We start from the raw sequence: 15736 nt of genomic DNA on the forward strand, positions 1-15736 counted from the left end.
TTATTACTCATGTTTGAGTCAAATCGACCGACAGTAAATGCAAACAGCCCGGATCCATCTGAGAAGGATGGACTCGGTGAAGTGAGCGGAAGGATACGCGTGTGAAACGGTGTGTGACTGCGTCCGGTTTTCAAAATAATAGTGTTAGATAAAGGTATATATAAGATTAAATGGATTCTATTTAGAGGAAGTATAAAATGTGTTGCCCGCGTTCCTTATAATAAGGAAAAAACGATGACTTGTACATTTGAGTTGACAGACGTCTCTGAATACTTGAGATGCTGTAAAAACACAACGCTCTATAATTCCTGATAATAATTGATATATTTGACTTCAGAATATCCCTGACCGCAGTAGAAATGTCAGACTTTTACTTTGAAAAAAAATCTGATAATTGACAAAGTAAAAGTTCAGAAGAATAAAGACATTTCCTTCTCAATTAAAGTGGTATTTTCTTTTAAATTTCTAAAGGACTCGGATAACATGTTTCACACTGCTTGTAAATATAACCTATTTAATCTTATTTTACACGTGTACCCTTGTCAACACCTTATTTTGAATGCACGTGTATCCTTCCGCGAACCTTTATCCAAGTCCGTCACTGTCACATCGATCTGAACAGTTTGAATACATTTTTCGCTGGACGACATGACCCAAACTTTCTATAAGTAATAAGAGGAAACGACCTTTCGTTTTCGAGTGATAACGGCATAATTAACTTGCGATCTCAAAATCACGACATTAAAAACAAAACGTTTGAGTAATGTCCCTTTAGGGCTTCCTTACGAAACAGTAACTTCCTGCCAAAACCTTTTACCAGGTGCCATCCACAGTATCTAAAACACAAAGAGCTGGAATACTGTAAAGTGCAAAATACCACAGAGACAACGTGACAACATGACAACAATGACGTGACTCTTTGACAACAGTATGTTCTGCAAAGTGTGTTCTTAAGTTCTCAACTTGTTTTTGGCTTATCTGTACGGTGATTGTGAATTTATCTGCATTTTAAAATGAAAGAGTGCAATGGATATTATTTATTAATTAAAGCGAAAAAGATTTTCTTCTATCTGTATGATTTTGCTGTATATGCTTGGTATGCCTTTTGACCTGCAGTCCGTCATTGGTGGTGTCCGGTGACATGGTGGTCAGAATAGCTGTTTAAGAAAAGTTAGACAGTACTGTCATTTTTAACTTATGCAGTTACAGTATGATTTTAAATATTCTTATTAAAAGGGCCACCGTATTATCTTCTTTTTCCCTCTCCGGAGATATAGATAATCTTCTGGGGTCAGTATATCCGCCTCTCTTTGGTAGCAAGAATATATTGATATGCTGTTTAGATTGTATACTAGGGCAAAAACTTGTGTTTAAATCTTGCAAATGAATGCATAGTGGTGATGAGTTTTGGCTTGATGTGTGTGTGTGTGTGTGTGTGTGTGTGTGTGTGTGTGTGTGTGTGATCAATATCGGTCTGATTGGCATGGCTTGTAGCAACAGCCAAAGGGTTTATAGTCACCTTTCTGCAGACCTGTGTCAAATCGTTGCAAGTAACTCTTAGTCTGATTTAACCAGACGGGGGGGGGGGGGGGGGGGGGGGGGGGGGGGGTCTGCTGCATGAGCGCCACTCACGTGTTGAGAGGTAAGTCTCCCAGTCAAAGAAACCGACTTTATGTTGCAACTTGTTGGCAAAGAAAAAGAAAGTATTTGCAGCTGCTGTTTGATCCAGGTCTGTTGTTTCTCTCCATCAACTTTACATCCTTTTTGACACCTTTTGTCTCTTGCCTTTTTTTCCTCTGTAGCAAAAAATATTCAGACATTGTGACCTCATGTTGGTAGATGCACACATTGTTTTGACTACATGTACGACTTGACCTCAAAAAGCACACTACTTGAAGTACAACTGGATATAAAAAGCTTAACTTTTTTTTTTCTTTTTTTTTTTCTCCGAACATATCACCCACATGCATCATTGTCTGCCTCTTGAAGTCATGTCAAAATCTTAATGCTGTATACCCATGTTACATTCCATTGTTTTTTGGGACAGTGCTTATATCTCTGTGTGTGCTTACAGTATGATTGATTCTTTTCTTTTCCTATTCTCTTCTTTTGTAAAAAAAAAAATAAAATAAATAAACTAAAATCAAATAAATAAATAACTCTCAACACTGTACATTATTTATGGAATAAAACATCCAAACACTTATGTTTGAAACTTCACCTGTGGATTTTCGTTCTTTATTGTCAAACATGTGCTTCTCTGTGTTCTGAATAAACCGATATGAATGTGCTGTGAATAGCATTCGGTCACACAATATGACTTGATTGGTGATAGATTTACTCATGGTGGCAATTCAGTGTCTTTTTTGATTGGCTCGGTGGCTTAATGAACCCTCGGGTGACGATCTCTCTGGTCATTTTACCCACACAAGCTGACACATAGTTCACTCCTTTGTGCATTATTATGAAGGGATAATATTCCAACAAGCTTATTGCATGTCAACACATTGGAAGGATGTTTATTCTGCTGCTGTAAAAGCGTGTCAAACACACGGGAAGTCATGAAGGCAACCCAATGAAATCATGCGAAGAGGGGGTTCTTTTATTCACACTAACTTCTATTTGGGATTTATCGCCACCGCGACAATATTCACAGTTTCGCCAGTTGGCCGTGTGACTGAAAGATACCCCTGTTTGAGAAATATCCTTGAACGACCCTGTTTGGAGCACTTGGATAATCATGAGAGCTGTGAAAACCTGCGTTGTCCGATGGCTCATGAACAAAAAAAAAACTCCATCAGTTGGCTCGCTCCGATCTGCGAGCGGAGTCTTTTGAAATTATTAGTCAAAGGATTTTCCACCAGTGCCTTGGGCGGTCCATATTACATAAGACGGGCAATTCCCTGGGGATGATCAGGATCTGTTACTTCACATAACCGGGCGCGATTGTCCACAGTTGGCCCTAATTGCGCTTTGAAACCGCCTTAAATCGAACAAAAAAAGGCCTTGATGAATCCCATGGGGGCGAGAAGAAAAAAAAAAAAAAAAGAAAAAAAAAAAAAGAGGCTCCACCAGAGAAAATTGGCGGGGCCTCATAAAGCCCGGCTTGGGTTACTGGCTTAAAAGATTGAGCTGCCTATCAGATTTGGGACTCAGATGTGAGATAAAGGTAACCAGCATTGTTATCACTGTGATGGTGGTGTTGTTGGGCAAGATGTTGGAGATGCAGCTGCTCAACTACTTGTTAAGTATCATCTTGGATTCATAATACTCCCTCTCTTTCTGTCCCCCCCCCTCCCTTCCCTTCCCTTCCCTTCCCTCCCCTCTCCTCTCCTCTCTCTCTTTCTCTGCTTCCAAGACTCATGGCTGTGGAGGATGAGTTAAGGGGACCACCCGTGATTGAGCCAAAAACCAGGATTTTCCCTGATCAGGTCTGTGAGACTGCTTCCTCTCTCGTCGAGTCCGTTGGATGGCCCGTGCTATCTTCTCTGCTATCCCCCCTCTACCTCTCTTTTTTGCCCCTCCCCAACCCCCAACCCCCCTCACCCCCACCCCTCACCCCCACCCCCTCCCCTGCTACTGTTATTATTTCGTCTGCTGTATGTCTGCGGTCCCTCTGATTGTCCTGCCCTGTCCCTGTCCCTGTCCCTGTCCCTGACCCTGTGTTTTGGGGGGGTTTTTTGACTGCCATCTGTCCGCCAACATACCTGGGAGCTTTGAAGATCAGAGTGTGTTGCTGTTTGCATTCAGCTCAAAAAAAAAAAAAAAAAAAAAAAAGCTATGGAGATGTCTGATTCCAGCTGGGTTTGTGAACATTTCTCGGTCTGTGGTGATTGTTTCTGTCGAATGATTCTGCCGAGCATGTCGAGGGTTAAAACTCCTTAAACCTGTTTCACACATGATGTAGAACGAGACCTTGGCTCAGGTTATTGAACAGCTGAGCCCCAAACGCTGCGTGGTGATGCTGGTGTTGTTGTGTCTTCCCTCCTCAGCGGTTTTCATTTCATGCTCTCAGGCCGCTCCATTTCTTATCCTGTCAAAGAGAACTAGCCCACCTCCAAGCATGACTCATGCTATAAATATAGTGTGTGTGTGTGTGTGTTTGTGTGTGTGTGTGTGTGTGTTTGTGTGTGTGTGTGTGTGTGTGTGTGTGTGTGTGTGTGTGTGTGTGTGTGTGTGTGTGTGAGAACATATATCTATATACAGTATATATGGATATATGTATGCATCTGTGTTTGAGGAACAACGCTAAGGATGAAAGAGGTAATGAGAGCGACTACTCGTGCACAGAGACATTTAGACAGACCAGTTTCTTTTAATGCCAACCCAGACACTCTCGTATGTAGTAGTACTAGTAGTAGCAGTCAGACCTTTTACTACAGTAAAAGTAGCAGTACCACAGGGTAGAAAAACAAGTTACAAAACTATTGCTCGATATATATTTAAAGTATCAAAAATAAAAGTGCTCATTATGCAGGATGGCCCATTTGAAAATAATGTATAAAATATTATTGGATTATAATTATAGACAAAGTAGCATTGCAGCGGGTAAAGGTTGGACTTATCAGAATTTATTTGTCGATTATGTTTTGTATCATAAATCTGAATCTTCAAAGTAAAAAGTACAATATTTGCCACTGAATCGTAGTGGAGTAGAAGTGCAAAATAGCAGAAAATGTAAATACTCAAGAGAAGAAGTATCCCAAAAATGTGCTTATGTACTGTACTTGAGTAAATGTTAATCTATATCTCAATCTATCTATCTGAATACTTTCTACGTTAAATGTTATGTAAAAGAGGTGACGGTCATTTTTCATAAAGGTACGGTTATAAAACATACAGGAATCATCCCTAACTGGGACCACGTGTGGGGATTTGTCATAAATCTATTGATGTGGCTTCCTGTGACACATTTTAATACTCATCTTAGCCTTCAAGAAGCTCATTTCTTTGTCAAAGAGCTTCAAAGATTATCCCCACTAGATATGTTCCTTCTTTCATTTGGTGGTTATTATGGATTTTTGTCAATTAGCTGCATGAAGTATCAGAGAAACGCCTCACGGTAGATTTCTCGTCACCCATCAAAAGGGAGGGAAAAATAATGAAACATGCCAAGAGGGAAGAGCTGACAGAGCATCACACCGATGGTCATTATTACATCTAATGTGACAATTATATATCCTGAGAAATCCCACAAGGCTACACATAGAAAAATGTATGAATATATATTCAGCATTAATGATGTGACCACGAGTCCTCAGTATTACAGAGAAGTCACTAGGATTCTGTTTTGGTTACCGAGCTCAACTGACAGCTAACAGCTATTTTCACTGTCGGTTCATCTTTCATTAATTAATCAATTAACTGGTCTATAAAACATTCCACATACAACAGTAAAAAGAAAATCACAACTTCCTAGAACCCAACATTTTAATTTACTGTCATGTAAGACAAAGATAATCAGGAATGAGGAATCTAAAATTCATAGAACATTTCGCGTTTTTGCCTAAAAAAATGAGCGAAACATTTCATCGATGATTAAAAATAGTTGCTATAATTTTTTCTCGACTGACCAATTGACTTATCGTTCATTTGTGCAAGTAAAGTTTGCAGCAAAGGGAGATGATTTGAGTGCTATAAAATATAGGCAACCTAGAAATGATTTAGTGCAGAATACAACAACAATAAATAGTTCAAACTTTTAAATTTACTAAAAAGGGAAAAAAATAGGACTTTCCAAGCCCAATGAATAATTCTGAGTCTTGTTCATCGTCAGCTGAAAAGGTTTAACTGAATATTATTATTCTGTTTTAAATAGATGTAACTCTGTGACACAAAACAATAAAAAAAAGCAAGCTTTATATTTAGACAACATCTTCTAGTACAAGGCCGAAACAGAATTAAAGCGAGTTGTTACATTGAATCACTGAAACCAAACTCTGTTCTTTCTCTGTTAACAAGTAAAACAATCAGTTGGAGGTGGAGATTTGTTCATTAATCTTTTTGTGTATAAAAAAGAAACAAGAGTTTGTAGAATCAAAGTCTGCAACCCTGTCTTCTACAAAACTACATTCCCATACAGCTCAAATTTACTCTCACTTACGTTTGGAGGGAACCGTATTGTTGGTCCCAGTTTTAAACAGTTTGAAATAAGTTGGTTGACGTAAACAACGTAACAAAAAACGTGACAACTTGGGACATGAACAGCAATCTCCCAGGTGAAAGCCCTGTGCATTTTGACCCAAACACCACCGTAATCTCCTCCTTACAGACTTCCGCAGACTCATTTGAAACTGATTTGAGATATATCAAAAGCAAACGTAATCCACAACATAATAGGTTTCCCTCGAAATGTAATTCACAATGTTGTTTTGGTGTATCGGAACGGTATTTCTTGGAGACGGGGCTGAAGTCTGTGAAGAAGCATTAAGAGGAGCGTTAAAGTGTTACACTAGCATTTAGCAGCAACATATGGCTTTATATCTACCAGAGACAATTTAAGCTCCAGTGCTGCCTTGACAAAAATGTTTATTGGATTATAGAGCAGCACACTGCAAGCAGCACCCTGCTTAACATTCAAACTGTGCTGGAGGTTATCTGCAAGCTGCAGGGCACCTACAGTGTGGCGGTCGAAGGAGGATTCTACGACTCCTACATTTATGGAGTCCTTAATTCCAAGTAGAATTGTTACTTTACTGTAGACATCTGTGCCATGTTTACACCATATTTAAAATACTTAAGCACATCTCCGGGTATGGAAATCGTAATCAGAGCACAGAGACACAAGTCAGTGGTTAAAAAATGTGTTGAACAAAAGCTAATACAAGTATGGCCACTGCAGTTTATAAAAATAGAAAACCCAATTACACAGCTGACCTGTTTACAGTCAAATTTAGTAAACATGAATGTAATGCAACTGAAGACGACCATACTTTACAGCCATGCTAGCAGCTCTGTGTGGCTGTTCTTAGGCACAGTGGTGCTTCGAGCTAAATGCTAATGTTAGCATGCTAATATGCAAACAATGACAATGTTAACATATTGATGTTGAGCAGCTATAATGTTTAATCCTGGTCACCATCCTAGTTAAGCTACGTTAGCATGCTGCAGTAACAAGTTAAGCTGCGTTAGCATGCTGCAGTAACATTTGCTCATTAGCAGTGATTGGTTGCTACCACAACATTGTCCGGTTTTAGAACTTTAACTCTTTAATAGTGACTTTTCAGTTCATCAACTACATTTTGGTCGCCTAAAAATGTCTTATTCAGCATTGGGTTTAACATAGCTCCATATAAATGGGTAAAAACAGTACTAGTGACTAGCTTAAACGGACGGTGAAGCCGTTCTAACAGAAATTCAGGTCCGTTTTGTCTCTTAGCTTCGGGGGCCTCGTGTTCTTAAACTACAACACTTAAGACAAGCAGACTGTTCAGTCCGGTGTGAAGACACTCTTTATTATTGGGTGAGACTGGTGCACACAAGTAGCAGCTCAGAGAGGGAGCAGTAAATAAACATGGAGTGAGAGGGGAGAGGCATGATGCCATTGTTTCCTCAGGCCACTGCTACCAGCTTCCAGAACAACACCTCGCACTTAATTAGACCTCCCATAATAACACAGGTGCATTGATCCCATACAACAGCATCCTGTGGCCTACAAAATAAACACACACTGCAAAAAGTGGACTTCCCTTCAGCCATTTTGAGATTTCACAAGCGCTGTTAGAAGGACATGAATGCTTTAGTAACTACTGCATCAGCAGCTGATGAGGTAACAACGGCCAATAAAAGAATGTGACGGGGTATCTGCAGGCCTCGAAAAGTCTAACAAGGCATTGAATTCAGGTCCATCGAAAAGTCTTGAATATCATTTACAACAATCTTGAATTTTTTTTTTTTGTGAGACTAGTGCAGCAGTAAATTGTGCATCCAGGAAGCTGTTGAATCTTTTTTTTTTTGAGTTTCAGTCAGCAGCATCAGACCTGTAGAAAACACTATCAATACTACCACCGAGTAACCTCATCAACTCATCGACAAGTGTGAATTTGATCAAAAACTTAAATTTAATTTAATTAATTGTGTGAAGTGATTAAATACGTCCATGATTTTCTGCCACTTATCTGGGTTCAGGTCACGTTAATCGGTTCATTTACCCTTAACTTAGTCCCGCCCCTTCGAGTGCAGACCGGTTACTCATAGCGTAGCATCAGCTACCACCAGGTCCTGACAAATATCCGGCTGCTCAATAGACTCTCATTTTTTTTTAATAATAGTGATATTCGTTACCGGGAGAGGTTGGAAGGAAATATATTTATTTTAAATTACATTTGTTTGTATAGGGCAGTGCTAAACAAATACATGTAATATTGTAATAAAATGCAATTATAATTTAAACCATTAGTGAGTTAATACATTATGAATTTATAATAAACAGGCCTTTTAAGACATCATTTTACTTTTTACAATAACTGGTCATTACTGCACATTATCAGTTGTAAAAACACTTGTTATCAGTTTTCGTAACACTCAACTGTCGTATTGATCGTTTGTAGAGGCTTTCTTTACATTTTGCTGAACGTTGTCGACTGTTTTTGTTTGTTCAGCAGCTATCAGTGAGTTTTATTTAACGAGAAAACGGCTCCCTTGCAGTGACATTAATCATATCAATGTTTCATTCATATAAGATTTGTTGATCCGTGCGTATTGTTGCAGCTTCTTGAATGTTGGTTACTTCTTGAATGTGTGGGGTGTGGTGTGTGTTACAGTACAATGCAGAGATCGTCCTCTCTCTCTCTCTCTCTCTCTCTCTCTCTCTCTCTCTCTCTCGTTTCTCTGTGTTGATTAGATATAGTGTGTTTATACAAATATACGTAATTCTGGGTTTTTACAAGTGTGTGTATATTTATCTTCATAGAGTAGATGATTGCATGCTTGGTACACTGTATATACGCATGTTCTTTTGGCGCTTCTGAACCAGGAAACATGCAAGAAGCTGCAGCTTTTCCAAAGTCTATCGGATGAATCGGCTGCTTTCAGATGCAGATGTCGTGTTGGAGTGCACGAATTAACAGCTTCTTCTTTCTTTGTCCTGAGCATGAGTTCTGTTATTGATACACCGCATGGCAAGCTGCTTTAATGCTTTCAGGCTGTTGGGTTGTCTGATGATGTTGTGCGTGAATGGTTGCCATTCTGTACGCGTATGTAAATGTGCGTTAGTCAGCATTTTTTCTGTATATTTATGTTCTTGTTTCTGTTCATTTTTTTGTTGTTGTTGTACATTTGTGTACGTATTGTTTTGGGTGGCTGTTGTTTTCCTCAGCTTCCTCCTTCCTCTGCCTCCTGCTTTCAATCCTCCTTTCCTTTTCCTTTCCTCTCCTCTCCTCTTATGTTGATGAGATACGGTGATTTCTCTTAGGGGAGGCGTCAGTCCATCCTAGTGCAGCCCCGTCTCGCGCCTGTCCCACCCCGAGTAACCAGGTAATAAACAAACCGGCAAACTCTCACTCTCCATCCATAACCTGCTGCCTCTTTTCCACTTCTACTGTTCTCTATGTGCGTCCCTGTCCATACGCATAGCATCCTGTGAACTCACCGCAAGTCAACACACTGACAGGCGCACTTACTTTTCCATTTATCTTTCAGAAAGAAAGGAGGCCTGTCACAGAGTGTTTGGACAGAGGTTTCTTGAAGGGCACACCTCCGTGTTGAAAGAGTGACAACAAAACATTTCAGAGATTTAAAGCTGCACGGAGAAACTGGTGCGGGGGGGGGCGTTCATCTGAAATATTACATCTAAAGTGTAGTAACCGTAAATCATGTAATGAAATGTCAGAACGCAGCACCGGGCTGAGTGATCACTTTTTTATCCGAAGATATCAAATGTACGAGAGAGGCTGGGAATTGAATGTAGATGAATAAAAGCTTGGACTGAAAATAACTGCCATTTCAAATGACTCGTTCCAGACAGAGAGCATTATCGCTGAACAAAAGGAAAACAAAAGAGGCTCTGTTCAATTAACTCAAGACAAACTGAGGCATATCAAGACGCTGGTTGCATCCGAGATTCCATATTAACCGTGCTATACGCAGAAAACTGCACACTGTTTCTGGTGAAATTTGACAGTATGCAAACACCGGACACTCCACTAGCATTGATATCCCACAATGCAATGGGGTTAGTGACGACAACTTTCATATCGGATAACGCCGGACAGCGCCGTTATGTCAATAATGCTTCAGTATAAGAATTAGATTTTCACTTTGATAAGCTTAACAGAGTCCAAAAAGAAGGAAATGAGTCAGCATGTTTAGACTTCTGGTTAGTCCATGTTACGCCTGAAGTAAGGTCTGTGGTTGACAGCGGCTTAAGAGATTTTCTTCTACAATATAAAATGCATCAGTAGACACCCCTCTGGTGAAATTTGAAGCTTTTGTGTGTCTTACAAAAGGCCATTACTAACGAGAAGCTAAATGCGACTCCTAAATGCGGTCACGCTGAACGCTAGCCCTCCTGTACAGCTTTGTTTCTTTTTTATACTCGGGCTCTTTTGAAGGAGGTGCAGATTGTTTAGAGTTTAATGTTAGCTTTTTTACTTCTGCTGATTGCATTCACACTTCAAAATCACAGAAGTAGTGTTCATTTGTGAAGATTATCTTGCTGGACGAAATGGAAAAAAAAACAACAACCCCAAATGGCTGCTTGATCGAGAGCTTCTAAAGGCAATGATGTGAGGGCAAGAGGCAGAAGCTATTTTCAGTAAAAGTCCCATTCGTTCTTCCCGTAGACAGCGTTACATGACTCACAGCTGAAGCTCCTCCATGGCTCGATCCGTCATGACACTCTCCTGGTCGAGTCATCAGTGCAAAACACGAACAATTAACGGCCACTTTTCCATGCACACATCTCGTTCTGTTCCAAAGTCTCTTGTTCTCTGACTAATGATGGGAATGTGTAATTTATGTACAGTGCCACAGATGGCATTGCATGACGTTAGCGTCCTTCTGCTTTGCCACACGCAAAAAAAAAGTGACATTTTCTCTGGAAAAAAGGTGGAAAGCTGTTCTGGTTTTGTTGTCGCCCTCCGAACACGATAGTCTGCCTTCCTGTACTCACCGAAAATATTCTGCGACAGACCTTGGAGAGTTGATTTGAATTACTTGAGATTAGTTAGGTTGCTTTTTTTTTTTTTTCACTTTATGTTGACCAATGAGCACATTACATGCCTTGGCAGAAATATATAAAAGTACTTCAGCAGCTTCGACCTTTCTAGTGTCTTTTCAGAATATTAAACATCAAATGTTTTGTGTGTGACTGTTGCAGCCGTTCTGCAAGTGACAACACAATTCAGTCACAACCAGCAATCCGCAGACGTCTATGACAACATTTATTGTTCGTTAAATGATTTCCATGTCATATGCGGAGACCTTCCTGTGACTCTTTGCATTGGGTAAATCGTTGAAATGCAGAGAAATACAAAATAATCAATTAATACCATATTAAGCTATTTGCAGATGATCAACTCAGATTTTCATCACATTTAATAATAGTGTAATAGTAGTTTTTTCTCTTGCCCTTGGTTAACTTTAAATACATTTACATGAGAGTCTTAATAAACTAAATAACCAGTGTATGAAAACATATTCCTGTTACATGAAGATGCACATTCCCTCTGGTTCCAATAGTCCAATGACAAGGCATTAGTGGATCATTAAACAGATACTAGATATTATTATTATTAAATCATTTCCAATGCAAACTTTTTTCTTTCTGCCAAGCAGCCACGTAAAAAAAAAAAAAAAAAAAAAAAAAAAAAATCTGAATTGAAAGGGAATACACACAATCACATGTTTATGGCTTCATTGACTAGTGTCCAGATTTGTGAACAAGAATCAAGACGTGAAATGTTACAGGTTGAACACCTGGTTGAAAACTCCACTCTTGGTGATAAATCTGTGAGAAAGTCTCTGAAATATTGTGTGAATTCTCTTTTATTGTAGATTTTTTTTTTTTCTCTCACACACACACACACACACACACACACACACTACATATTTTTGAACCGCTGTGCTTTGAACTTACATTTCCATTCAGTTCTTCATCCCTCCCATCCCAGCACGCCCTCAGATAAACAAAGGGAATTATGGGAAATCTCCGTATCTGACCCAATCCTTCCCTGAAGAACACTGATTAATGTGCACATGTTTTTTTTTTGGGGGGGGGGGGGGGTTTGGTGTGTTTTATGTGTCTTCCAGTGAGTCTGTGTTTCTGATATTTATGTGTTCGTCTATGTGTTTTTGGCACCGGGGGCACATTCTGTGGTTGAATGTTGGCGTTGGCCAGTTGTTACGGAGCGTCTGAGGATGTGTGAAATGCGTTGTGGTTTTTTTTTTCTTTTGGTTTTTGTTTTTGCGTCAGAGTTAGAGCTCTTCACCTGGCAAGCTAGTCATCTCAAGCCATACGGGGGGTTCTTTAAATTTAAAGAGTGCCATATATAAGTTGATTAAACCAACACTGTGAGAACGATTTTACAGTTTGCTCCGTAGACATCCACCATTCAAATTGATTGGAGATTGGAGGAGATGGGTAAGAACCTGTGTGTGCGATACCTGCATCATTACTATATACACCGAACATTTCAGGTCTCCACTAAGTGTTTTGTGTTTCTGTCTCCAGTACCCCCAATTTTTCATTAATATATAAAAAAAAAAAACACCCTCACACAAAGCGGTAATTGAATGCACCAAGTAATCAAACAGCCCACAGAGAGTGAAGCAAGCTTGGTAAGTTTTAAAAGGATGTCAGTAAACATTTTTTTTTTGCCATGTCTTTGTTCAGCTGCTTGATTTCTTGAGTTTAATAGACATGTGTATTGGTCCACACATGAATATTAAACCACGCTGTTGGTCGTGTTTGAGAGTAATGAAACAAGTGTTAGTGGAGTCATGTTACTGGCATCCTGTAACTGTCTACTGTAGCTGTTCATAGCACCAGTTAGCGGCTGACAAATGTTTTCATTCATTTTGGTTCTGATTGAGAAGAGAAAAGGCCCGTTTAATTCACATCAAATTTTGGGGTAATCTTTTTTTTTTTTTTCGTTCTTCTTTTCACTTTTTTTTTAACATTTTTTTTTATTTTTAAAAGTGAAATGGAAACACCTTCCACTCACAATGGACACACCCACCAGACACAGTTTTACCCAGAGATAATATTGCTTTTTGATCCTTTTGATTCATTTTCTCAACTGGATGCAGACCAAACGATCCCTCCTACTTCCTGTCTCTCCCCTCTACAGCACGCCATTCCATCCATGTTACAGTATTTCATACTTCTTGCATTAAAGTGGTATCTAAAGTCATACATATATTTCCCGATGTTTGATAAAGACCAATCCTGAGTTAAATTATTGCACATGTTCCTCTGCGCTCCGAGTAATTCTGTCTAGACACCACCGCACAGCCAATGTGCCAGGCAAGACTATTTAAGTGCAATTATTTCAAGAGGTTCTATCAGACGTCTGATGGTAAAACTGTGATTTTCAGCTTTCTAAATGCTTCTATATTCAAATCATCTTGCAGCAGCTCTTGGATACGTTAAGTACCATTTTGAATAGAGTCCTCATAGATGTCTATTGGCACAATAACCCAATTGTTTTCTCTTCCCACTGCTCCTACACAGACGTCAGTGAACGAGACTGGGAGCGAAGGCTTGCAAACAGACCTTTTGATATAAAACTAAAAATGAATCTAGTCTTGCATTGCTGCAACGTAGGTAAGAAAAGATGGCAAAACCAAAACTTTGACTTAATCACCGATCGAAAGCTCCAACCCAGGATGAACGCCCATGCAGGCAGCTCATGGGTTTGGGTTAGACATTTTGATTGGTGAATTTGACAGGTTTGGATTTCCTGCCAGGCTATAGGATGCACCTTTATCTCGCTTTTTAAATTTCGCCGCTGAGCTCTTTTTATTGGCTTGACGTTTTCTTGCATGCATTTAGTAGCAGGCTGATGCTTGCGGTATGTGCTGTTAAGATGTTTATAGAAGCTGTAACTGTAGAGTTCCTATTTAGTCTTTAGTTTGCAATACTTTCACTTACTCAAGCTCGCACATTTACGTAGAAACGTAGTCGTTATTGAACCTGATTTGTACTCGTTGGCAGAGAATGACACTTTTCGTGACACACGATAAACACTCCTTGCTACTCACCCAAAGAGGATCAGGACCCTTTGACGTCAAGAATTTTAATTCCCCTTCATGCCCTCTTTCCCTGTGTCCCTTTTCCTGTGCTGCCATTTCTATTGGTGTACGTCACGCATCAACTTCGTAACTCATTTGTCGCTCTCTCTCTCTCTCTCTCTCTCTCTCTCTCTCTCTCTCTCTCTCTCTCTCTCTCTCCTCTGTCTGTCTCTCTCTTTTCTTTCTGTGTGGTCCTTCCAATCCTTTATCATTTGTCTTTTATTTTCTAACTCCTCCTCACTTTGCTTCTGCAATCGCTTTTACATGTACTCATTCCAACCGGTTCTTTGTATTTGTCAATGTTTGATGTTTCCCTACTTCCACACAACTCGATCACATTCCTCCTCTGGTGATTTTCCTCCTTTGTCCTCTTCCCATCTTTATCTCACTATTCTTACTTCCTCCCACGCTCGCACACCTCTTCAACATGTGATTTTTTATTCCCTCTACATGTCACGTTATCTGCCTTGATTGGACGTCTCCTTTACAACTCCTCACATCCCTCCCATCGTTCATTGAATGGCCTCTCTCCTACGTCCATCTCTCCCTGCTCCCACTCCTCTTTCCCCTCCCCTCTCTCTCTATCTCGCCAGGAGGACCAGCTTTCCTCCCTGGGTTCTGCAGACCCCGGTGTGAAAACTGAAGGTGGAGGGGGAGGTGGTGGAGGCGGAGGAGGACAAGGAGGAGGAGCGGTAACCGACGATCAAGGCCTCAGAGTTCCTTCCTCGGGCATTTCCTCCGACAGCTCGCCCCACAATGGAGTCCTCCCCCAAACTGTAGACCCTCCCTCTCTACCCACTCCTCATCAACATCCTAGTCAGAATGGAGAGCTCCGTGGCAACCAAACATCCTCCCCCATGACAACCTCACAGGCAACCGGAACCACGGCAACAGCAACTACAGGCATAGCAGAAGAAGGGGGAGTAGGTCAAACACAACACTGAGCCAAATCAGAGAGAGATGACACAAAAAACGGGAGACACTGTCCCCGTCTTTCCCATTTAGCGAGACAAATACTTTGAAAAGAATTTCGCCGTAGATATTCGTGTTCCACTGGCAAGAGAGAGAAGAAACAGTGTGCAGGAGACGAGTAGTAATCACACAGCCGCTGTACAGTGCATAACACATGAACACACAACACAAAGGGCTCTTCAATGGACACTTGTTCTCTTGATGCTCACAGGGAGCTTCAGTTAGTATCAAGTCTTGCAGGACAAGATAATGATACGCTATCACATACTCCTTGAATCAGTCAAACAAGGCATTTGACGTCCACGCCGATAGGTGAACGCCTGCTCTGTGCACTCATCGCCTCTCTGTGGCTTCATGAGGGATAAAAACACGTAAGAAACAAGCACTATAGAACGTCTTGCACCCCAAAGACTTCATAGTAGCCATTAGCAAGTGCTATAAGCTAGCTTGTAGTGACCCTTGACTCCCATGGATGTAGGTGCATTAAATATACCTATCCTGAACACGCCAGGCTGCAACTTGTCTAGGTAGA

General features: G+C 40.4%; 1 protein-coding gene across 1 annotated transcript in view; it reads left to right on the forward strand.

Moving 5' to 3' along the window:
• Positions 1-15736, forward strand: part of syngap1b (synaptic Ras GTPase activating protein 1b) — a 147306-nt gene that overhangs the window by 126642 nt on the left and 4928 nt on the right. The window contains 2 exon segments of the mRNA XM_068702163.1: positions 3359-3431; positions 9413-9474. Coding sequence (XP_068558264.1) covers positions 3359-3431; positions 9413-9474 — 135 coding nt within the window.

The sequence above is a fragment of the Cebidichthys violaceus genome, unplaced genomic scaffold (assembly GCF_023349555.1).
Source record: "Cebidichthys violaceus isolate CVI_PGR_0920_01 unplaced genomic scaffold, fCebVio1.0.p SCAF_81, whole genome shotgun sequence".
Taxonomy (NCBI): Eukaryota; Metazoa; Chordata; class Actinopteri; order Perciformes; family Stichaeidae; genus Cebidichthys; species Cebidichthys violaceus.